Raw genomic sequence first — 24,584 nt, 5'->3', positions numbered from 1 at the left:
TTCCTTTTAAAACTTGAAGTTATTTTTGCAAAAATGATAGGTCCAAACTTTTTGATGTCTACATGTATATGCTGCACAAGCATCATACAAGAGTTAAAATTTTACTCTTAAAATATTCCAGGTTATGAATATAACAGAGGTTTTTCTGATTTTTTCAAATCAATGTTTCATTACTATTCTTAGTTATTAAAATAGCCACCACATTGACAAAGAGAATTATCTATTCTTAATGAAAAGTTAAACAAGGGATACATATATTTAGTGGGAATGGTTCTATATTTAAAAGCATGGGTCTATTGGCAGTGAAAATCGATAGACTTTTTAAAAAAACCAAGTAAACATCCATGAATGAACACATTCAAAGTATTTTAAAGGTTAATTTGAATTTCATACTGGCTTAACGCGATTGGTACTGTACAAAAGTAGGTTTACAATGACATAGTAGGCACTACATTAATAAAAGTTATCTAAGGCATTTCTACAAATAAACTGTTGCAAGGCTGGTTTTTCATCCTATTGGAAAGCTTGATGAAAACGTGGTAGGGTTGTGGTTGTGTTTAGACTGCTCGTGAATGCTGCTGACAATGAATGCAAAGATCCAAGACCTATACTATTACTAGGGTCTTGTGGATCTTGTGCTTGTGGAGGCAGCTGAGTCATAGAAGAATGTGCCTCCTCTTGTGTGTAACTCATTCCAAGATTTCCCACAGAAACAGAAGGATTAAAAGGAGGTCCATTGACTGGTATAAAATTGAACAACTGAGAGAAGTCCAGTGATGGGGTGCTTAGAGGTTCACTAATGGAAACAGAACTTTTGGAAAGGGAAACATCCCCAGATCCATCATCTAGAGGCCCTACTTGGGGATCCAACCCTAATTTAGATGAAGATGCTTGAGAATCCTGGGATGAAGAAGGCATACCACTTTGCAGTTCCATTAAGTAACTTTCAATTTCCCCTTTCAATGGTTGCTCTTTATCAGTCATAGAAAGTGTATATGAGGTAGAACTGAGTGGATATTTTAGAGAAAGCTGGTGAGAAGGGTGGACAGCCTCCATATCTATCGGACAAGGCATTCCTAATGGTAATGATGTGGCAACCATTTGGTGAGCAGAAGCTGAGCTCTGCATTGACTGAATTTGAGTGTTGTAAAGGTTTAATTGCAAGGTGTTTGTAAATGGCTTTGATGTCAGCTCACTGGAAGATAAAGACATCACTGGAAGCAGCTCATCCTTTATAGGCACAGAAACATTGCAAGTAAATGGGTCTAGAAGGTCCATTGGCTCTGTTTTGACCTTCAGAAGTTCTTGGTTGTGACTTTTCTTCATATGCCGAGTTAGGTGATCCTTCCGGCCAAATCTCTGTGCACAATATTGACACAGGAAGTCCTTTCTTCCAGTGTGCACTACCATGTGTCTTCGGACATCCTTTCGGGTGTAAAACCGACGATCACAATGTTCACACTGGTGTTTTTTCTCCTTCACTCCACCTGATGATTTGCCTGCATGAGTTTTTAGATGCTCCAGCAGCACCCCTGTGCTTTCAAATGTCTGCAAACATACTTTACAGGTGAGGTCACCACTTGTTGCGGCATGCAAAGCCAGGTGACGCTTAAACCCCAGCTTTGTGTTGTAGTTCTTTCCACATTCTTCACACTTAAAGGCCTCTTTATTAGGATTATGTGTATGTAGGTGATTCTTTAGATGATCTTTTCGATGAAACATTTTCTCACAATAATTACACTTGTGGGTTTTCTCAGGAGAATGAGTAGCCATATGCCTTTAAACACAGATATATTCTGTAAGTAATTATTTTGATCAAAAGGTACTTGTGTTCAATTTCAACAGTAAATGCTAAGCTAAAAAATTTTCAACAGTATATTTAGAGGAAACATGTCACTACAGATACTGAATGTCATACCTAAATATAATAAATCACAAACAGTTTAATTTCAAATGACATTTTAGTTTGAAGATTTTACGTTAATTTAATATTTGGTTAAATGTGAATATTTCATTTATGTCCATAGTGAAAATGCACATTCCACGCAAATCTTTGCAACAAGTTTACACAAATGAAAAACTTTAAACTTGCTTCTTTGAACATAACACACAAACAAAAAATTCAAAGACATTAGCATATGAAACTATGCACTGCAATTTATAATACTATGATCTGATGTCTAAATTAACTTCCTGAAAATCAACTGATGTGTACAGAGATATATACGTTTACAATGCTTAAAATGGCCAACAAACTATAATATAATCTGAAAGATAAATAGAGTTTAATACCTTAGTAATTTGTACTTAGAAACAAAGGCCTTGGTGCAGTCTTGTTGTGTGCACTTGTAGGGCCTCTCTCCTGTGTGAGAGTATGAGTGAACCTTTAATTTCTCAACACTGTTAAAGGCCTTGTCACACAGTTGGCAAGGAAAGTTTTTTCTTGGTTTGGATTCACCACGCTTACGTTTCCCTGAAGGGACTTTCTGGGTATCTCTTACTTCTGACAAATCACCAGGAATGACAGTGGCCATCGCAGCCTAAACCAGGCCTTCTTGTTGGACACTTGGGAATTGCCCAACTCCACTAAATGATTTAGCTTTAGATGGCTTCTCAAGTTTCATGTGGTCGTTAAAGAAAGCAAAAGGGGACTGGAAAAAAAAATAAGAAACAACTATTTGTAACTACACTTAATTTTGAAGTTTACTTGCTATGTGATGCTTTTGATTAAAGCTTAAATAAAGTTAGGTTCAGCTGGTCTAATGTAATATATTTAGGCTCTTTTAAGCTGTTTATCACAGCTCAAAATTCACTGCTCAGATTGGACAGATCCACATGCACCCTAAATGTACACCTTTCAATTTTCTGTCAGGTTCTTGAGATGATAGCAATTTTTCAGGATCTTATTAAACCTATAAAAACTAAAATGGCTGTGCATATATTTTAGCAAATATAGTTTCAATAGTTTTCTACGGACCTGTAGCAAATCTGATGTGACATGGCTAAAAGTGAAAGCCATGACTCTTTCAGATAAAATCTGAATGCAATAACCACTTCTCCATTTTACTCAAGAGGGAAAAAACCATTGTGGAATCTAGAAGGACTGTAGAATGAAACACCACACATAGTATACTCTGAGAACTATAGCACAGCATGCATCTAAATGAACTGTGTATTTGAATGCTCCCCTACATACAAGTTCTTCTTGTCTGTGGAAAGGCAAAAAATCAGGGAGAATGTTTCTAGTCTTATCTTATGCCTTCTTTAACATCCTAGTTTTTTACATGCAGGGTTTGGGTTTGTTTTTTTTAAAATGGGCAGACATTCACATGTGCAAATCCTCTAGCTGCACTCTTAAACAGTGTATTTGGCTGTACCATTTCTTTTTTCTTTTCTCTAGTGCTTGCTGAAACAATTAAAAATGATTCAGACTGCTTAAAGTGTTTATTCCCAAGAATTATATGGAAATCATGATCTAGTTCCTAAACACTATCGCTACTATGCAGTCTTCTATCTCAAGAGGCACTTTAGTATTTCAGATATTAACATTTGGTACTACAGATAAACATGGTCACTGAATGATGGCTGCCATCGTTGAATAATTTTATCAGTATTATTTAATGATTAGCACCTTATAATGTCGGCCCGTTTTTAGTTGGTTTTAAAACTGTTTAAATTGTCTACTTATGTGTTTTTATTCGTTTATGTAAGCCACCCTGAGTATGCTTCAGCTGGGAGGGTGGAGTATAAATCTGACAAATAAATAAATAAAACCTATGAAGAAAACAGATTGGAAGCTAGATTGACAGCATGAGAGAAGACAGGCATAAGCACAAAATGCAGCATAATAGAACTTGGGACAGGTAGTTTTCAGTTTCTCTTAAAAGAATGATTACTCCAAATTCTGTAAGGATCCTTTGAAACAAATCCTGTGGTATCATGAAAACCTGGTTGTAATTCCAACACATAATTTAGCAAATTAATTTCTTTTTTTTAAAGATACTGTCTTAAAGCCAGTTATCCAAAGACAATAAAAAGACCTATATTTTCTGGGGGAGAGTCTGTCTACAGGTTTTATAGGAACCTTCAAACTAGCCCAACAGTTTCTTGTTTTTTCCAATTCCACCCCTGCCAATAAAAACATTTTGATCTCCACATTATGCCAACTGTTTTAAAGATTAACTGGATAATTAACATATAAGATACAATTAATAAGGTTAATACTTATTCTTCTTGCCTGCCTTGAGAAAAGTGGCAGTTATCTTCCTTATACAATTTTATCCACATACTAAATATTTTTTGTAACACACTGATGTAGTGATTTGAGGTATAGCCCTCTGTAGGTATCAGATTTCAGTTTCTCATTTGCTATCTGCTCCTAACTCATCCATCTGCATACAGATGCTTATCCAGGCAATCAATTCAAAGTATGCCCCAGTACATTTTAGCCTTTTTGAGAGTCAGCAAATAGCCTTGCTGAGTGTGAAACTAGTAGAGCTTTGAGGGAAGAAATTAGCAAAAATGTAAATTTCATCACTGGGAATTTACATTTTGGTAGAAAAAATAAACCTAAAATCTAAACAAAAGAGTGGTAGGGAAGGGGGTAGCATTGCTTGTATGAACGAAACATGGGAATGCTCATGTAACTCATTTTTCAATGGTATTAACAGGAGAATGCTTAGCCTGATCATTAATTAGGTCAGGAACAGGGTTCCCGCTAAGCTGAGTTAGTGTGAGCTAGCTCACTGTTTTTTAGCCTCTGGCTCACACATTTTTGCCTTGGCTCAGGAAGGATGGCTCCAGAGCAAACTAATGTATGCAGCAGCCAAATCGCTTGCTCACAACTTTCATGCCGGTAGCTCACAAAGTAGAATGTTTGCTCACAATACTCCACAGCTTAGCGGGAACATTGGTCAGGAATATGCAGACTTTTTGGCCCATGTACCAAAAAAATGCATGACTAACTGTGAAGATGCTGGTATGTCAGCAAACAAAAACAGTGGATAGGAGATAATAGGAGTTCTTGGCCAGACATGCTTGATTCAACCTAAGCCCCAGCCATTTTGTTAACCATAGTTAATACCAAGACATAATTTTCAATCAGTGTAAAACAGGTTTACAAACAGTCATTTAGCATTAAGTATGATTAACAAAAGAACTAATGCAGACAATATAGTAGAACAAGGGTGGTTGTGTTGCTCATCTCTTGAAATATGAAATATGAATCAATACAAGCCTGCATACTTAGTTCAACTATATTTCCAACAAGATAGATTCAGGTGGGTAGGGGGATTGGTCTAAGTTGGAATCCAGTGGTCTTAAAGGGGCCAATGGACTCAAACTTTGTTCATATTTACAACAGCATACAATTGCAACTGCTATGTTACCTGAGGTATGAGGGAAGGAATATCTGCAATTTCCTAATCATAACAATGATGGCTGAATATTGTACAGAGATGTGTGATATCTGGAAGGGCTAACTTCTGAGATATTTAATGTGGGATCTCCTACAAAAAATAAGCAACTTCTGAATGTTTGCTGGGCTATAAACTGACAGTCTACAAAAGTCTTAAATGAACTGGGATGCTATATCTGTTCAAACTATTAATTTCTTCATTAATTAGCAATCCAGGTAATCTCAAGCAAATCTAAACAAAAAATAGTAGATTTAATCCCTAATTTGCTATCTTAGTTATTGCTGCCAATGATGCCTGTCTAGCTAATGAAAAAGTATGACCAAAATGGGACTTAAGAAGCAGCACGCAAAAACTAATCTTACTGCAAGGTTTATTATAGGTCACTACAAGAGTGTGCAGTGCAAAACTGTGAGTTAGCAGAGGGAGAAAAATCAAATGCAAAGTTTACAAAAATGCTTCACAGGTCAGAAAAGAAAGCATAATTTTAAAGCTGTGTGATGCTTATATTGCCTCAATTTCTTAATTAAATGCATCCTCGGGACTTAAAAAGAAAAACTAACAACACTTAAAATTAATTGAAGTTTATTTTGCCTAATATGGAGCACAAGTGCTTTAAAGATTAGTTTCTCAGTATTCAACTTTATGATGGTGAACAAACTGTATTATGCACAAGCTCTAAGAAGAACCTTAAGGTGTAATTCACTCTGACTTTTCTGTTAGGAGGCAAAATTAGTTAATATGAAGGACCTACAATATTCTGATATGCCTCAAAAACCATTAAGTTGGATCCAATCAGATGTGTATGATGGGCTTTGTGTGTGTGCACGATTCCCCTTCCAGATGTAGCCCTCCTGTATTTCATGTGATGCCCCCACCTTGAGCCAAGAGGAAAAGTGTATACATATTTTAATAAATAATTTCTCAAGGGTTCCCCAAAAAACAGCTTTTCACATTGGTGGAAGGAGGCAGCAAGAAAGATGTGTTCCACAAGCAGTGTTCCCTCTAAGCTGAGTTACTGTGAACTAGCTCACAGTTTTTTAGCTTCCAGCTCACACATTTTTGTTTTAGCTCAGGAAGGCAGGCTCCAGAGCAAACTAATTTATGGAATACCCAAATCACTCGCTCACCTCTTTAATGCCAGTAGCTCACAAAGTAGAATTGTTACTCACAAGACTCCACAGCTTAGAGGGAACATTGTGGAGCCCTCCTTACACTTCTCAGGTGCCCATCAACTGTTAGTAATTTTTACATCTTCAAAGAGCCCATTTTACTATGAACCAAATGAAAAGATAAAACAAAACAAAACTGTTTAGGATAATTGTGTGAGGCTGCCCTTACGCCCTAATTAGATGTGATAGTGGCATGATTTGATCTTAAAACTGGGAGTGCAAGGGGCTGTATTAAGAAGGGGGTATTGGCAAAGCCTGGATGTGCACATGGAATATTACACATAGTCCTCCGGATCCTGGCCATTTTAATCTTTTTCTACTAGTCTTACCTGAATGTCTAAATAATGGAATCTATCATTTTTGAATATCAAGACAGATTTAATAATCTGTGGATGTACAGGCTGAGCAATGCAGACAGTGTTTGTTTTTTAACAGTGATGCTCAAATATTACAATTCTCAAAGACCAGCTGAAAAAAAAATTGAGTAACAATGCCTATTTTCTGCTCAGTATACTTTCAATTACTGACATTTATTCTTACAACTATAGAATGAATGAACGATATAACTTCACAAACTATTCAGTTCTACATTACAAAATTCTTTTATATATTTTATACCATTTTAAAAGGTGTTCATACTCAAAACAGATTTATTGTAGCCTCTGCTCAGTGCACACCTGGTGACGGATAATGCAGAAAAACCTTCAGATTTTGGTCTTAACCAGTTCCATTGACATGTCTAGGCGCAAACCAAAATCCAGAACTTCCCATTTTTGCTGATCTGAAAAACAAAGAAGAAGGGACTACACATTAGTGAAAATGTTTGGCTAGAAGCCTACAGAGAGAGAAAAAACCATGTTCAAACTATTTATAGTTAACATTTGCTAAACTAAGCAGGGATAACTAGAACAATAGCTATCATTTGGATCCTCTACATGCAGAGAACAGGGTGTAACAGCTATGCACAAAAAAGGACTAGAAACCAGTAAGCAAGTAGAGGGGAGAAAGACATAATTCTTCCCTATTGGTGCCAACAGTGTTGTTTGACAATCCACTCTTCCTCTGGGCTCATTCAGTGACACAATCCTCATCAGATTACTTGCACCACTAAGAGGAGTAGCTCTACATATAGTCTGGATTCCTGGATGGGCCCAGAAGAATATTCTGTGATGTGATTCCATTGTCTGAGAACTAGGAAGGTGAATGTCAGATCACAACAAATAACTTATTCCAAGTTTTCACTGGCCTCCCTTGTGTTTGCAAGTTACCCATCTCTCACTGATTTCCAGTATTCTGCATGTGGAAGACAGGCCACGCACTCAGCACAACAGAGTAAATATTTGTCTATTAAGAATAGCTTACCATTTTAAAAAAATTAATTCACATAAGCATACAGAACAGTTAACCAAGAAGGTGGTGGGAGCAAATATACATTTGATTCCCAATAGTGAGCTTACGCTTTGAATCAGGGAAAGATTCCACCCTACCTTTTCCAGTTCCATTCATTTCCTTACCAAAAGGGGTTTCCAATATAAAGAGAGCTACAGGGTTACTTATTTTTGCATGGAACACATAGTTCAGCTTTTAAAGGATGATTCTTAAGTGTGAATTGCATATCATTGCAAGATGGTGTTTGAACCAATGCAACAATTTTTAGCTTTTAAGATAAATCGGAATTTGAAGGGTAGACAGAAAACAATTTCAGTTTAAAGTATTTACTGCATTTATTTCTCCCACCTTTCCTCAAGCAGCTCAGAGCTGCCTACATGGTTCTCTCCTCCATTTTTTCCCTTGCAACAACTTTGTGAAGTAGGTTAAGGCTGAGAGAGAATGGCTGTCCTAAGGTCATCCTGTGAGGTTCATCACATGTGGGAATTTGAACTCAGGTGTCCCTGAGTTTTAACATTTTAACCATTATACCACATTAAAATCAGTGTTTATTGCAAATCTGCCAGATAGCTATGAGAAGTTACGCATGTTAATTTTATGGCCATTTGAGATGTGCCTTTGAATATCTCTTCAGTAAAAAAAAAATCACTTTCGTAATACAACATATAGAGCTGATAGTGTGAGTATTCTTCAGAAGTACACTGATCTTATAACCTACATACAGACCTCTGGTTCTCACACTCTTGAACCAGGATCCATTTCTAAATGCACTATATTTTTTCAGAATTCATTTCCAGCCTGCATATTTTCACCTTTCCTGGCTTCCTTCTCTCTTTTAACCCACCCACCTACCCACCCACCCACCTACCTTTTATCATCCCCCTCAGCTATGGTTATTATTTACTTCATTTCTGCCTTTCTCCACAAGGGAGGCTCAAAACAACTTAACTCCACAAGGGGGACTTTACACACTATTCTCCTCTCCATTTTATCCTCAGAACAACCTTGAAGGAGGGAAGTTAGGCTGAGTGTGTGTGACTGGCCCAAAGTCACACAGTGAACTTTTACAGCAGAGTGGCATTTGAACATGGATTTCCCAGTTAGTCCAAAAACCTAATCACTATACCAGGTTGGCTATAATATCATGGGATTTTATAGAATTCATTGAAGTTTATAAAATGTGGTCTGATAATACTGTTCGAGAGTATGTTTACTAGCTTTTATTGTAAAGACGTTTGGTCTAAATTATCTTGTAGTTATATGTAATGCATTTTATAGTTGCTGTTTGTATGTTTGGCTTAAGACCTTGGGTCAATGAAGCTAATAAATGAAATGGAAATACCACATTGGCTTTTATGGGGTGGTTGCTGTTGAACAACAGCAAGCAGCCAGGCCTGTGTGAATCATGCAAACTGTATCACAGCAAGTTGCCCAGTGGGTGCTGGAAGGCCTGGCCCCAATGAGTCCTCCCTCAAAGGCCAAAAGAGCCCTGCAAAGGGCCCTGCCTTAAACCAAGTTTTCAAAGCCAGCAATACTATTGTGGTCACCTAGCAATGGCCACTGAGGGCATCAATTTCTGAAAGCTACAGGTATTCTTTTATGATTGAGAAATAGGCTCTACTTGAACACATGAAACTGTTTGATACTGAATCAGTCCCTTGGTACATCAAGGTCAGTATTGTCTACTTAGACTGGCAGCAGCTATCCAGGATCTCAGGCAGAGGTCTTTTATATCGCCTACTACTTGATACTTTTATTTGGAGATGCCAAGGAACCTGGGACCTTCTGAATGCTAAGAAAATGCTCTACTAGTGAGCTGCAGCCCCTCCCCAATATATGCAGTAACACAAATTTGCAATACAGGCAACGGCAAACCCATTTCTCCCACTGACGTTTCCAGAGCCTCCTTACTCAGCTCATCCTATTGTTTCTCCTGGCCTCAAGAACCCCAGGTGAGAGAGCTGTAATCCCAGTCCATAATATGAGAACCACTGCTCATGGCCTTTGTATGCCACTAGCTGAGGCTACATTGCTCTGGCTGAGCTAAAAATGAACCCTTTTTATTACTCCTATAAAAAGATACCTAGATATTTGTAGGACTCTATTCTTAAAAACAGAGCACAGAGTATATAATTTATATCAAAGCCTTTTATATGATCCTGATAGCTTTTTTTAAAAGGCAAGCTTTAAGGACACACCACAAAAAGAACTCCTCATGATCAATTGAAAACTATTGCTTTTGACAACCAAGGCTTTGGGGGGGCACACAAGGTAGACTCCCCCCTCGCCTTGGTTGTATAGTAATAGTGGTAATAGTGTAGCACAGTGGACACACATAATTTTACTCTATGAAGCCTCGTACAAAATAGAAACGTTAAAAAATAGGAAAATAAAAGCAGCCATGAGGCTACCATTTCTTTTAAAATATACTATTCAAGAAACAAGACAAAAAGTGAAATAGCCAAGTTTGCTATTAACTCTAAATTATTCAGTCCACAACCACAGAATGCTGATTGACGAAAGCTATGAACTGGGGTATCTGGGAATGTGAATAAAGTTCTATCATCAGGACTTTCTGCAATAGTAATATAAACCCCCATTTTACAGCTTTAGAGATGCCTCTCTATTTATGCAGCACCCATGGTGATATATGAAACACTCCACCCAAACCATCTTAAAACTACAAAAGTAAACCACATGCCAACAGTACAGCCTCAATAGTCAACAACTCAAGTTTTTAATCCTAATAATCCAGATTTTAGTCAGATTGGTTTCTTCGCATAGTGGAGAGAATACAATTTATAAACACATGAAGACATACTGTTAAACCAAAAATCAAACCAGGGCATATAAAGGACTCAGAAGCAGAATAAATAAGTCAATAACTGTGATCAACTAAGGACAACATCTTAGGAAATCTGTTGCTTTTGACATATGGAATTATAGTTGGAAACATGATGATTTTTCTTTATGTACCAATTTAAAGTTTTAAGTAAATGACCAGATGGTACATCATATCTAAGAAACTGTATCTGATAATGGGTGCAAACAGTCCATTATGCTGTAAGTGCCACAAAGTTGTACTTATTTCCATAAAGTGGCAGGGCTGTCTGGTAGCTTGGAAGTTTTGGAATATGATCAAGAAAGTAATCAAGAAGATAATGAAGACAAATTGGGTGCTCCAATCACAGGGAGGATGGAGGTAAAAGAAATATCAGGAAATTCTCCTCCCTTTCTATAGCAATATTGTTAGACTGAGTGCTGGGGCTAGATGAATAGCTTCCTGCCCATCTAGCCATGAACTTTTCACAGTCTAGCATTGTAGTGCAATATTTCTTTAGTGCTCTACTGAGGTTCATGGCCACAGTGAGCACACAGATGCTCATGTAACCCCTAAACTGTGTGGGACACATATACATACACACACATTTTTACCTCTCCATCCCTGAACTGAATAAAATAATTTGAGGGAGGGCAAATTGTTGCATGATGTTTTATGGCATACACTCTCCACTCACAATTTTACTCCCCATTGTTGGAGACTATAAACTACAGATGCTCTTTCCCCTGCATTTTAAAGAGTACTTGGGGATAGATCAAAAGAAAAAGACTTCTATAATCCTGCCAGGATGCTTAGCTCCAAAAGCATCCTGAACTGAAAAGGAGAATATTAGAATATGTATCCTTTGCAATTAAAATCCTACCCCAGATGCTGCTCAGAGCTCAAGGGAGGGACACAAAAATGGGGGTGGGAAGGTAGCTTCCCCCACCCCAATGTTGTGTTCCCTCCCTTCATTTGACCTGAACATGCATTGACTCCAGAAGGGCAATGAGCCTATTGAATCCTTCTTTTGGAGTTTGTGGGCAACTTAGGATTTTTTTAAAGTGTTGTCTATAAACTATTATTTTTCTGCATATATATAACAAAACCTCTACCTTGTCTGGAGGTTGCCTAATTTCACTTTCCTGCTAATAGACATGGAGGCATGGAGCTATCAAGTTTGCTATTAGAAGAAATCTATTATTGTTGAATTCTGCAATATTCTTGTTCACTTTTAAGAATGAGATACCGTTCACCTATCAAGAACGGATTTAATATATTACTGCAGCAAGAATAAATTGTTTCCACATTAACTTAATGAGAAAAACAAACATCTCATGTTAAAACTGATCATATTAGAAGGAAGAAAGATGAAAATAATAAACAAGATTATAACCTTCAAACATTAATTACATTAATACTTATATGTTCAATATATTGTCACAAATTATCTTTATAAATATTTGATAAACACACCACTGTAGACATCAGCAAATCTAACACATAGTATTAAACATACAGCTTCAGTAAAAATACAGCAGTGTGGGAGTATGAGGAGGGTTTGAAGGGTTTAATCCATGTCTGTTCCCTAAGGATGGCTGAGCACCACACAGGTGCCAATATTGTTACACTGTGGTAGAGGCATGAATGACTGAGGTAGACTGTCTTAGTAGATCACAGGCTGATTAGCCAACAGCTGCCCATTTCTCATTTTACACAATTATTTACCAGGCTGGAGAACACAAGTGTTTGGATTAGCCTGCCTGCTTGGGTTAAAGAAAACTGAACAGGAGATAGAATAGGATATGAATATGTAAAAAGAAAATATTGAGCAGATGATGACAGTAAATTTGGTATTGCTACAAAAGACAGAAGGAACAGCCTTGCTGGATTGTACCATCCTTGCTCCAACAGTGGCCAGTCACTGGAAGCTCTCAAGTAGAAGTGTGATGGCCTTCCCCTATAGTTTGTCTCACCACCTGGTACTTTGAGGCATACCATCTCTGATCATGGAGCTGATAAAAGTAGCTTCTGTGGGTAGAGGTAGGATGCAGCAGACAGGAGGAGCTGAGAGAGGCTTGTTAGGTTTGGTGGAATTTGCAGCACTTCCACATTTTAGAATCGCATACTGCCCCGCTCATAAACATATACACATATACACATACTAACGAGCCTTGGACTCGGCTTTTGTGATCTGCCCTGAGCCCGCTTTGGGGAGGGCAGAATAAAAATCTCAGAAATAAATAAAATGTATATAATTATAAACAATAATGTATTATTATAAAACTGGGTAAGCCCTGCATCGTCACCAGCCACATAACAAGGGAACAAATTAAGAAGAGAACCCATACCACAGAGCAACTTTGTAACCACGCAGCCACAGTGGAACATATGGTACAACTGGAATCTTCCAGTGGTCCTGGTGATGAAATCTTACCATATATACTAGGGCTGTATACACTGTATAGAAATTGTAGCACTGGAACAGCACAGGCTTAGCACCACCTGAAGTCCCTGGTTCAAACCTTGGATGTGGTCACCCACCAGTGAGATGCTATCAGAACATAGGGGCACCTGTGAAATGCAGTCAAAACTAGTGGGGATGAGTCACAAATTTAACTTTTCTCTATCCCCCTCCATCCAGCCCCTCCTGTGTTCATTAGGATATGATCATCTCTTCTCATTGCTTATGATCCCACTTGCCCCTCTTCATATCAAGAAGGCTCATCACACCAGCAGCAATCAAGAAGATTGTGAAGTCCACTGGAATATCTTCTAGGTCTCCCTTTTAGCAAGTATCTCTCATCCTCAAGAAAACAGAGGTGAGTAATAAGTGAAGACAAAGAATGAGCTCAGGAAGGAATACATGGTTCCCCTTCCCCCATTTTAGCCTAACAAGAACATTGGGAGATAGATTACGCTAAGAGAAAGTGACTGACACAAGGCCTCCCAGTAAACTTCATGGCAGAGTAGGTGATTTGAACCCAGGTTTTCTTAGTCATCGTCTAACACTCTAACCACTAAACAACACTAGTTCTCTAAGGAACCTTATCTGCCAATCATCATTAGCACACAGATTCAGCTGTAAAACAGTCCAAACTTTTATTAAACAGCATTAGGAATGGAATTCTGTAAGAAAAACATATTAATAGGGTTGCCAGTCTTCTTGTTTTGGCAGCACTCCTGTGCTTTTGAAAGCTCTTTGACAGACAGGAGAATAAGAAGCATAACTTTCCTTATCACTGCATATTAGGGCTGGCTTTACTGGATACTTGTCTATAAAGGGTTGGAAGGGTAAAGAAACCCTGCAACAACAAGAAAGGTGGCAACCCTGCATAGGAACACCTGGATGTACAATGGTAACTGCAACTGTTGGTCTTGCTGTAAGCCTTGCCCATGTTCTGCATTGCACTGGAAGTGGGAAAATCCTTGCTTCTGCACCAGTTGGAAGGTTGCCTGTGAACAGTCAAGGGAGACACAGGGACAGTAATGAGTAATAGTGAGCAGCTGCAAGAAAGAGCAACTAGGCTCAGACCCTCAGCTGGTAGTAAAAATCAAATGAATGAGCAAGTGGTACTGCCTAAGCACTCTTCCAGTTCTCATACCTTATCTCCCTCTTCCCTTGGGGTTTCCCTCACTTTCACACGTAGTCTGAAATAATACTTACTTCTCCATTGTAGGGAGTAGCAATGGAATTCTGCCTGTAATTTATGATGCTCCATGTGTCCAGGCTGTAATCCTACAAGAAAAAACAAAGGAGTCATGAGGATCTGGCTAGCAGCAACAATGGTTGGTGTGAATGTTGCTCACCCACAAAGGTGGCTGTGCTTCCTGTAGTCTTTACCAATGGCTGGTAGAAGCTTACCTGTATATGATGTTTCTTGGGCTACTGTCTCCCTCCCCTTTTCTACAGAGCATACTTACTTTGTGCCCCTGTGTGGGAGACATTGCTAGCAGCTGCTGAAGAAGGGCTGTTAAACTCATATTGCAGGGGAGATATGGGAGACACTGGCTGAAGTCAAACTTGGAAACATGAAACTGCTTTTCCTGTTTATTTGTATGGTAAAACTATGTTTACCTGCATTGCCCTGCATCCCAGGTTGGAACAGAAATTTCTGTTGGCTTGTGTCTTGAAGTGTAATACCTGTAATGGTTCTGAGAAGATAGGTGTTAATAAGGTCTTCCTATATTTGTATTATATTGTTTTAATTCCCTTGTTCTCTAGTTTTATAATCAAGTTTTACTGCATTATTTGTTGTCTATAGTATATGGGTAATTTTTGCATTTCCCCCCTAATTCTGTAATCCTCTTGAGCCTCAATGAGAAAGGAGAATGAAGTAAATAAAAATAGTCACCAGCCTTGGCTGTTTCATCAAAGCAAGGAGTTGAACTTGACACAACAATAAGAACAAATCTTTATTTTTTTTTTCCAACCATGAACCAGAATAAACTCCCTCCCTCATCAGGTTCCCAGTTCAGAGTAAAGGTTTTGAAAAGATCTCTTTTGATGACATACTCACTGGGTCCCCTAGAAACAGAATAAGCACATGAACTAATGCTGTTAACTGGAAGGATTTATATGTAAATTTGGGGTTGTCTGCTTGAGCTTCTTCTCTGCCTCCTCCAAGGATCGGACTTGGGAAGCATCAGGCAGGAATCAGACTGGAGGCCTGCTTCCTCTTTGAGATAAAACCACTGAAGAAGACTGTAAAGCCTATTGGGAGAGACACCATTGCTGTGCACTGCAGAAGTGCTCAGCCAGCTCTGTAACTGGGTGTAAAAGTAAGCTGCTGCTGACTTGAATGGGAATGTTTTCTTTCCAACCTTTATACAAAATTTTTCCATACTGAGAGACTCAGATAGGGCTGCCAGCTCCAGGTTGGGAAATACCTGGACGTTCTGGGTGTGAAGCCTAGAGAGGGGAAGGTTTCAGGAGAGGAGGGACCTCATCAGGATGTAATGCCATACAATCCACCCTCCAAAGCAGCCATTTTCCCCAGGGGAACTGATCTTGGTAATCTGGAGATCAACTGTAATAGAAGGAGATCTCCAGGTGCTGCCTGGAGGTTATCAACCCTAGGCTTAGAAAATATTTAGGTGTGAACTGAATCAAGTGGCTCAGGTTTCTTTGTTGGTGCCATCAACTCAAGGAAGCATAAATACCCATTTTGACATTTAAAATTCATACTGTTACCAATGAGGGAATTTTGGAAGATGTTTAGTTTGTGTGAATAAACAGAAACTTCAGACCACTGTAACAGTGAAAGCAAAACTATGCAATTCAACTCTATACCAAAGGCCTTCATCAAGGTCTGTTTAATGTTGTTTCCCTAGTTTTATTATTCTTATATAGCACTATATTATGTTCAGCAGTTAATTAACTACAACAACAGTAACTGAACCCCTTCTTTCCCCACTTATTTAAAACTATTTGGTTGCTTCTTCCTATTTACATGTCTCTCTAATACTAAAGAGTACACTGGGGAAACAATGAGAGCTACACAACTTACCAGTTGTGGTTTTGCTTCATTCATGCCTGCAGGTATAATAACATAAGAAAAGCCCTCCTGAATCAGACCTGTGGCCCATAAGTCCAGCAGCCTGTCTCGCACAGAGGCCAACCAGATACACTGTAGATCCAACAATAGGGCATAGAGGCTGGGGTCTTACCGGCACTGGTATTCAGAGGTCAACCGCCTCTGAATGCAGTGGTTCCCTTTAGTTTCCATGGCTAGCAATCACTAACAAAACTATTCTCCATGAATCGATCTAATCCCCTTTTAAAGCCATCTATGCCTGTGGCTATTAACTACATCCTTTGGCAGTGAATTCCACACATTTTAATCACTTGTTGAGTAAAGTATTTCTTTTTGTCTATCCTGAATCTACTGCCATCAAGTGCGCTGGATCCCCCAAGTTCTACTATTTTGGGAGACAAAGTTCTCTTGATCCACTCTCTGTACTCTGCATGTATTGAAACCTCTATCATGTCCCCACTTAGTCATCTGTTGTCAAAACTGAAAAGTCACAGGCTCTTCAGCCTTTCCTCATAGGAAAGATACTCCAATGTCTTAATCATCTTTTTTGCCCTCGTCTGTATTTTTTCCAGCTTTGCAATGCCCTTTTCAATTTGTGGGACAAGATTAAAAAATCTGACATAGTATCATTTTTCTGAAGTATTTTTCAGAAAGTGGCTGTGACACAGTGAATGCTTTTGCAGATCGAAACTGCTTGGAAATTGGATTTGGCCAACTTTGTAACATCATAAAAACCTTAAGCTACCAATCAGAACAGGTTATCGCATCAAAACAGACATATTCTTCATAAAAAAACCCATACATTTTGCCACTTTACCTGATACCAACATTAGGTCTGGCCCACAGACTACCAGGACTGCACATATTATTCCAAGTGAGGCTGCACCACAGATCTATACAGGGGCATTATAATATGGCTGTTTTATTTTCAGTTCCTAATAATCCCCAGCATAGAGTTTGCCATTTTCACCACTGCGGCACTCTGAGTTGAGATTGTTGTTGAGCTATGATTCCACCAAGTTCAGACACCATTAGTGGGCTGGGATTTTTTGTTGCAGTATATACCCCTGTGCACTTACCTAAATTGGACTTCATTTGCCATATTGTTGCCCCCGTCACCCAGTTTGCAGAAATCCTCCTGGAGCTCTTCACAGTTGGACTTGGCTTTCACCATCCTAAATAATTTTGTGCCATCTACAAACTTGGCCACTACATTGTCTACCCCCAGTTCCAGATCACCGACAAACAAATTAAATAGCACCAACCCCAATACCATACCTTCTGGAATACCCCTGCTTACTTCCCTCCATTGAAAAGACTTTTCATTTATTCCTACCTCTTTTTCCTTTTGCTTATTATTATTATTTACTTAGGATATTTCTGTGCTGCCTCTGCAGAGTCCTGCTCAAGGTGGCTTACAATTAAATTGCATCACAATTTTAAAAACAAGTCCTTATAAGCAAGCAGCATTAAAGCTATCCACAAAACAGAAGCAGACCATTAAAAAGCTGACAGGATAAAACTTCTAATTAAAAAACGAGGTTAAAAGATTAGTTTTGGCCTCGTGCCTAAAAGAAAGTAAAGTAGGTGCCAGGCAAGCCTCAAGGGGGAAGGCAACATGCTACCTCAGAAAATGCCGGTAGTCTAGTTGCCACTCACCTCACAGAAAGCAGGGCTTGAGAGGCATATTTTAGCTGGTCGCTGAAATAGTATGGGAGGAGACAGTCCTTCAGGTATCCTGGTCCCAAGTCCTTAGGAACTTACAGGTAAGAACCAGTACTTTGAATTGTGCCCAGGAACAGATGGGAAAGCAGTGCAGATCTTCTTGCATGGGGGTGATATGATCCATGTAACCTACCCTTGAAAATAGCCTAGTAACCACATTTTGGACAAACTAAAGTTTCTGAACCATTTTCAAATGCAGCCTCATACAGAGTGCATTACAGTAATACTTGGATGAGATCAGAGCATGGATCACTATGGCCAAAACATGGTTTTCAAGGACTGGCCATAGCTGGCAAACCAAATGCTACATGCCACAGAGAAGACCTAAGCCTCCAGCCATAAACCAAGATCCAGTAGCATCCCAAGCTACAAACCTGCTATGAACAAGGCTTACTCTGCATTCTCCAAGCAGCTTCAACAAATAGCTTGAACAACAGCACACCAGTCTTGTCTGAACTGAGATTCAGTTTATTGGACCTCATCCATCTCATTACCATTTCTAGACACCTATTTATTTAAAATTTAATGCTGCCTTTCCACCCAATCAGGGTCCACAAGGCAGCAAACATAAAAACATTTAACTAATAAAAATACAGTTAAAATATAAAATTCAATTAAAAATTTAACACTAGAAGGGGGAGGGGAAAGATCCATTACTGAGAGCCTGCCAGACAAAACAAAGAAGTCTTCATCTGCTAGTGAAAGACACCAATAGCGTGAGACTGATTAATCTCCCTGGGGAGGAGGTTCCAAAATTTTGGTGCCATGACAAAGAAGACCCTTTTTCAGGTCTAGCTTCAGATAGTGGGGGCAACCAAAGCGAGAGAATGACTGGAGTGAGCAGGTAGGTTTGTATGGGAGGAGGAAAGCCTCAAGGTATGTTAGTCCTAGTCCATACAGAGCTTTAAAGGTCAATACCATCACCTTGAATGGATCCCAGAAGCAAACTAGAAACCTGTGTAGGTGGGCCAAGGCTGAAGAGTTATAGTCCCTGTGACCCACTCGAGTCAACAGTCTGGCCACATCATTCTGTACCCCTGGACAGTCTTCAAGGGCAGCCCCACATAGTGTGCACTGCAGTAGTCTAATCTATATGTTAACAGGGCATGCACCACAGTGGCAAGATCTTCTCTGTCCAGGAAGGGCCATGGCTGGCTCACCAGCTGGCTACTGCTGCCACCTGTTTATCCAACAGGAGGCCCAGGTCCAGTAGCACCCCCAAAATTACAAATCTGTTCCTTTAAGAGAAGTGCAACCCCATCTCCCAGATAGACTTCCCCCCCTCCCCAGAGCACCTCTATATTTATGACTTCCACAGACCACCTGGCTTAGCTGTTAAGGAAAAATAGAACTGGGTGTCATTTGTATTCCGATGGCACTTCAATCCAAATCCTTGGATGAACACTCCCAGCAATTGCATATAGATGTAAAATATTATGGGGTACAAGATGGAACACTGTGCCCCCCCAGCATAACTGTCACAGGAGCAGCAGTCCTCCACCACCATCAGTGCAAAACCACTGAAGCTCAATGCCCCCCTCCTTCCAGCCCAGCCAGCCTCCCTAGAAAAACACCATGGTCAATGGTATCTCAAAGACACTGAGCTGTCTAGGAGAATCATCACTGATACACTTCTCCTATCACCTTCATGGTGAAGGTCATCATTCAAGGCAACCAAGGCTGCTCCTATCACCTTCATGGTGAAGGTCATCAGCCAAGGCAACCAAGGCTGTTTCCCTCCCAAAGCCAGGCCTGAATCCAGATTGAAATGGGTATAGACAATCCACCTCCTCCAATACCCCCTGAAGCTGTGTAGCCACCACCCAATGGAACACCTTGACCAAGAATGTAATATTAGCCACTTTGTGGTAGCTGTTCAGGTTGTTTCAGTCCAGGGATGCCTTCTTCAGGATGCCTTCTTCACAACCATCTCTTTCAAAACTGTCAGAACTACACCCTTCTGGCAGAGAGGAATTATTATCTCCTGGATCCAGTCAACCAACCCAGTCCGGCATAATACTATTAGCCATGAGGGGAAAGATTAGATGTGGGAGCCACACACTTCGAAGGACCCTGTCCCCTTCATTGTCCACTTCATCAGCTCTCACCAACTGAAAGTCATCCATATAACTAGGACCAGACTGTACTCCAACAGCACCCTGAGATTAAGCCAGTCCAACTGGGATGTTTAAATCATGGTACATGCAACTAAAATTGCATTGCAAAAGAATCACAGGAAACTTAACCAGTTTTTACTCCACAGAACACATCCTCTTCTCTCATTACTGCTAAGCTTACACAGGAGTCTTTGGTGAGGTACTTTGGTGAGGTGCCTTTTGAAAGACCAAATATTTAATGCCTACTGGGTCATCATTACCAACATGTTTGTTCACTTTCTCAAAGAACTCCAAAAGGTTGGTTGCAAAGAAAAGGTTGCAAACTTTCCTTTGCAAAAGCCATGTTGATTTCTCATTTACCTACGTGCCTAATAATTATATCTCTGATTACAGTTTCTACTGAGTTACCTGGAACAGACATTAAGCTAACTGGCTTGTAATTTTCAGGTTCTCCTCTGGACCCCTTTCTAAAAGTTGGTTTAACACAGGGGTGGCCAAACTTGCTTAATGTAAGAGCCACATAGAATGATAGTCAGATGTTTGAGAGCTGCAAGACATGAACAAATATTACACATTTTTACTGGGAAATATGTAAATTTGCTTTTTATTAACATTAAATGAGACTGCCAAAATAATATCAAAAGCGGTAAAAGCAGATATTGATAATAATATTTATTTGTCCAATGATATTTATTTGCTAATTATATTTAGCTTCCCAAGCTGCCCTGCTGGGAGCCGCACAATATGTGGGAAAGAGCCGCATGCGGCTCTTGAGCCACAGTTTGGCCACCCCTGCTCTAACATTTGCTACTCTTCAGTCTTCTGGTACAACAGCTGATTATAGTGACAAGTTACATAAACTGGTTAGTAGAGCAAGCATTTTATATTTGAGTTCCCCCTAAGAACCCTCAAGTGAATGCCATCAGGACCTTGAGACTGATTGGCTTTTCATTTCTCCAACAGGTCTAGAACGTCATCTCTTGTTATCACAATTTGACTCAGTTCTTTAGACATCCTTCTTGAAAATAGTTGCTCTAGTCTGGGTATATGCCCCACACTTTGCACAGTGAACACAGATGCAGTGAATTCCTTTAGCTGCTCTACCAAGATCCATCTTCCTTTAGCAATCCTTTTATTCCTTGGTCAGCCAAGGACAGAACTCCCTACATGGCTGGTTTCCTGCTCCAGGTATATTTAAAGAAATGCTTTTTAGATGCATTCTTTCAGACTTGGCAGTACCTTTCCTAATCTGAGGGATGCATTCTATCTAAGCTTCAATTAGTGCGGTTTTAAAAAGCATTCAAGCATCTTCTAGGAATCTGAGTCTCTTGAATTTCCCTTTCAGGTTCATACTTAGCCCCTTCATTTTTGTAAAATCCTCTTTTGAAATCAAATGTTATTGTTTTGGACTTCAGGAGTAACTTTCCATTGACATGAATGCTGAACGTAATAGCACTGAGGTCACTGTTCCCAACTGGTGCAACAACATCTATATCTTGCGCCAGGTCTCCAGTCCTACTCAGAACCATGTCCAAGATCACTACCCCTCTGTTTGGCACTGTGACCTACAGTTCCAGGGCATAGTCATTTATGATGTCCAGGAACATCATTTTTACAGCATGATTCAAACACCTGGTTATCCAGTCAATGTGATGGTAGGTGAAGTCACCCAATATCATATCTGCTTTAGTCACCTTTATTTCCATCTTGAGATCAGCCTGAAAGGTTTGCTCAGGTACACTCCCACTTTTAAGCAAGTCTTATGGCCTAATATCTCTATCCATAATGATTCTGTCAGGGAGTTCATTCCCCTAATATTTTCTAGTTTATTTATTTCTGTTGTGTTTGCAACAGAAAGCTGCTGGACCAGCCTTTTCCAAGATATTGTCTTGCAAAGAGAACTGGAGAGCTATGGGACTTGAAATATATGTTTACAAATATGCATGGTGAACATGGCAGAGAAATGGAAAAACACCTGAATCCTGTCTTGCCCCAAAATAAACACCCCCAGCTACTTCATGCCAGTGGGTAGCAAGACTGATTTCTTTCTCCTTCACTTTACCCTTCAGTCACCACTCAAGCAGTTGGGCTGTACCCAGTACCTAATCACACAATCCATTAAAACCCATCAATTCTAATTTAAGCAAGCATCTCCTAACCATCAGTTATCTTTTGTTATTATGCTACAGAAAAGCCTAGAGAAAAAGTCATTTTGAGTTTCTGAAGGAGATTCTTGCAACAAAATAATAAAATTGAGGGTGTTTTATAGCTGTTCCATTTCCATGGTATTACCAATGGCTGGCGTTAATGCTACTTGAAGTAGAAACTGAAATTGGTTCCTGGTTCCTAGTTCTTCATTTGATTAAAAGGTACAGATTACCCCACCTTATTTTAGGTTGTCGCTGGGACAAATCACAAGCCACAATTGATGCCATAAAGCAGCCTACCTTTATTACAAACTAGTTTCTAGTACCTAGGGAAAGTTCTGTTTTACAAAGCCAGTCTTCAATTGCTTAATGAACAGCAAAACCCACATTACTATAATTAAGATGGAGGAATTTCATAATAGATGAAGTTTTTAAAAATCCAGGAATTTACATGACTGTGCTTGATATAAAGAATAGTGTAGAAACTGTTTCTTGGTTTCAAGAAAGTCGATTAGAGACAGCTTAATAATAACTGTCACAAATATTTTCAAATTAACACTTTAATGTCCAAATTTGGAGCATTATTTTAATACCTGAACAGCAATAAAATCTACAAGATATATTATTGACAGTGGAGTGGCATAGGAATCCCAACTTTTAAAAAGCTTAGAAATTCAAGCTAATTGAATCTAAGCTTTCAGTATCATATTATACAAAGATATTCCCATACACAGAAAACAGAATACTGTGACTGTTCCCTCTATTTAGAAATATGGAGGGCATCCTTAATGGATGGTTAGAACAAAGGACAAGAGAATACACAACTTCCCTTGGTCACTGGCAAGAGGCACCCTTCACCTTCTCCTACAGCAGTTCAAATACTTCCAAAATTAGCTGGTAACTAGTCAACAAAAGAACATTACAGAAAAACAACTTTAAAGGAAGGGTGAGGTCAGCATCTTTATGTATTACACATTATGAAAGTTTAAGCACATGTCCATGCTGTTAACTTGCAAATACCTTCAGCTATAGTATACAAGGCTAAAACTACATTTGTGCTGAAACTTTACTCTCTTGAGAATCATAATAAATGTGAACCAATTCTCAGAGACATCTACTTAATAATGGATAGTTTTCTGCTTTCAATCAAAGGCCATGAATAAGGAGTCAGATTGCCTGAAACCAGATGTTTCTGAATACATATGCAAAGTGTCCCAGTATGCACCATGACTTCTGTTTAGAGCTTGAGTAACAGGAAAACAAGTTGATCTCTTGGTGTAGAGGTTAAAAGAGGCAGGCTCTAATGTGGAGAACCGGGCTTGATTCCTACTCTTCCACATGAAGCCTGCTGGGTGACCTTGGGCCAGTTACAGTTTTCTCAGAGGTCTCTCAGCCCCACCTACCTCACAAGGGGACTGTTGTGGGAAGAGAAAGGGAAGGAGATTGTAAGCCGCTTTGAGACCCTTCGGGTAGAGAAAAGTGGGGCATAAAAACCAACTTTTCTTCTTCTTGAGCCCTATAAAAAGCAGTGTTTATTCTGGGCATGATAGTGGGTCAGTTCTTAACCTGACATTGTCTTTATGAAAAGTACACAGATAGCATAGGCAATCCCCCGAAGAAGAGAACCCTCAGGTTCAGAATTTTTAGAGGTATCTTGGGCAGAGGCTTTAATGGTTGCTGAGTTAAAGCATGAAGAACAAACAGTCTTCATGAATGAAAGTGATGAACCATAGGAGGCTTCATTATGATGCTCCTTGCAAAAACTACTTGATGCAAGAGTGCCTGGAACAGTGATACCATCCACAGCCATCACCAAAACTGCTGTCTGTCTGCATAAGGTGTTGGTACAAAAAAGAAAATCTGAAATACAGAGGGTGATGAATGTTTCACATGTGCTCTTCTTCACAGCACATAAGAACATAAGAGAAGCCAATGTTGGATCAGGCCAATGGCCCATCTAGTCTAACACTCTGTCACACAGTGGCCAAAAATACCAGGTGCCATCAGGAGGTCCACCAGTGGGGCCAGACACTAGAAGCTCTCCCACTGTTGCCCCCCCCAGCACCAAGAATACAGTGCATCACTTGCCCCAGCCTGAGAGTTCCTATCTATACCTTGTGGCTAATAGCCACTGATGGACTTTTGCTCCATATCTATATATCTAATAGTCAAGTGGCCCCGTGAATGTGGATCGCTAAATCCGAGCTCCGGGGCCACCTGGGGGGCAGGGGGAGGTTTGTGCACTCTTGGGGCAGTCCCCAG

The 24,584-nt window shown here is 39.5% G+C and overlaps 1 protein-coding gene across 1 annotated transcript in view; it reads right to left on the bottom strand.

Moving 5' to 3' along the window:
• Positions 1-431: 431 nt before the first annotated feature.
• Positions 432-24,584, bottom strand: part of PLAG1 (PLAG1 zinc finger) — a 41,713-nt gene continuing 17,560 nt past the window's right edge. Inside the window, exons 2-4 of the mRNA XM_015415277.1 lie at positions 7,264-7,367; positions 2,293-2,651; positions 432-1,777 (exon numbers count right to left, since the gene is read on the bottom strand). Coding sequence (XP_015270763.1) covers positions 514-1,777; positions 2,293-2,534 — 1,506 coding nt within the window. The 5' untranslated portion in view covers positions 2,535-2,651; positions 7,264-7,367 and the 3' untranslated portion in view covers positions 432-513. The remainder of the gene's footprint in view (positions 1,778-2,292; positions 2,652-7,263; positions 7,368-24,584) is intronic.

This window comes from Gekko japonicus, unplaced genomic scaffold (genome assembly GCF_001447785.1).
Source record: "Gekko japonicus isolate JY-2015 unplaced genomic scaffold, Gekko_japonicus_V1.1 scaffold382, whole genome shotgun sequence".
In the NCBI taxonomy this organism is placed as follows: Eukaryota; Metazoa; Chordata; class Lepidosauria; order Squamata; family Gekkonidae; genus Gekko; species Gekko japonicus.
This window is presented reverse-complemented; position numbering and strand designations above follow the sequence as displayed.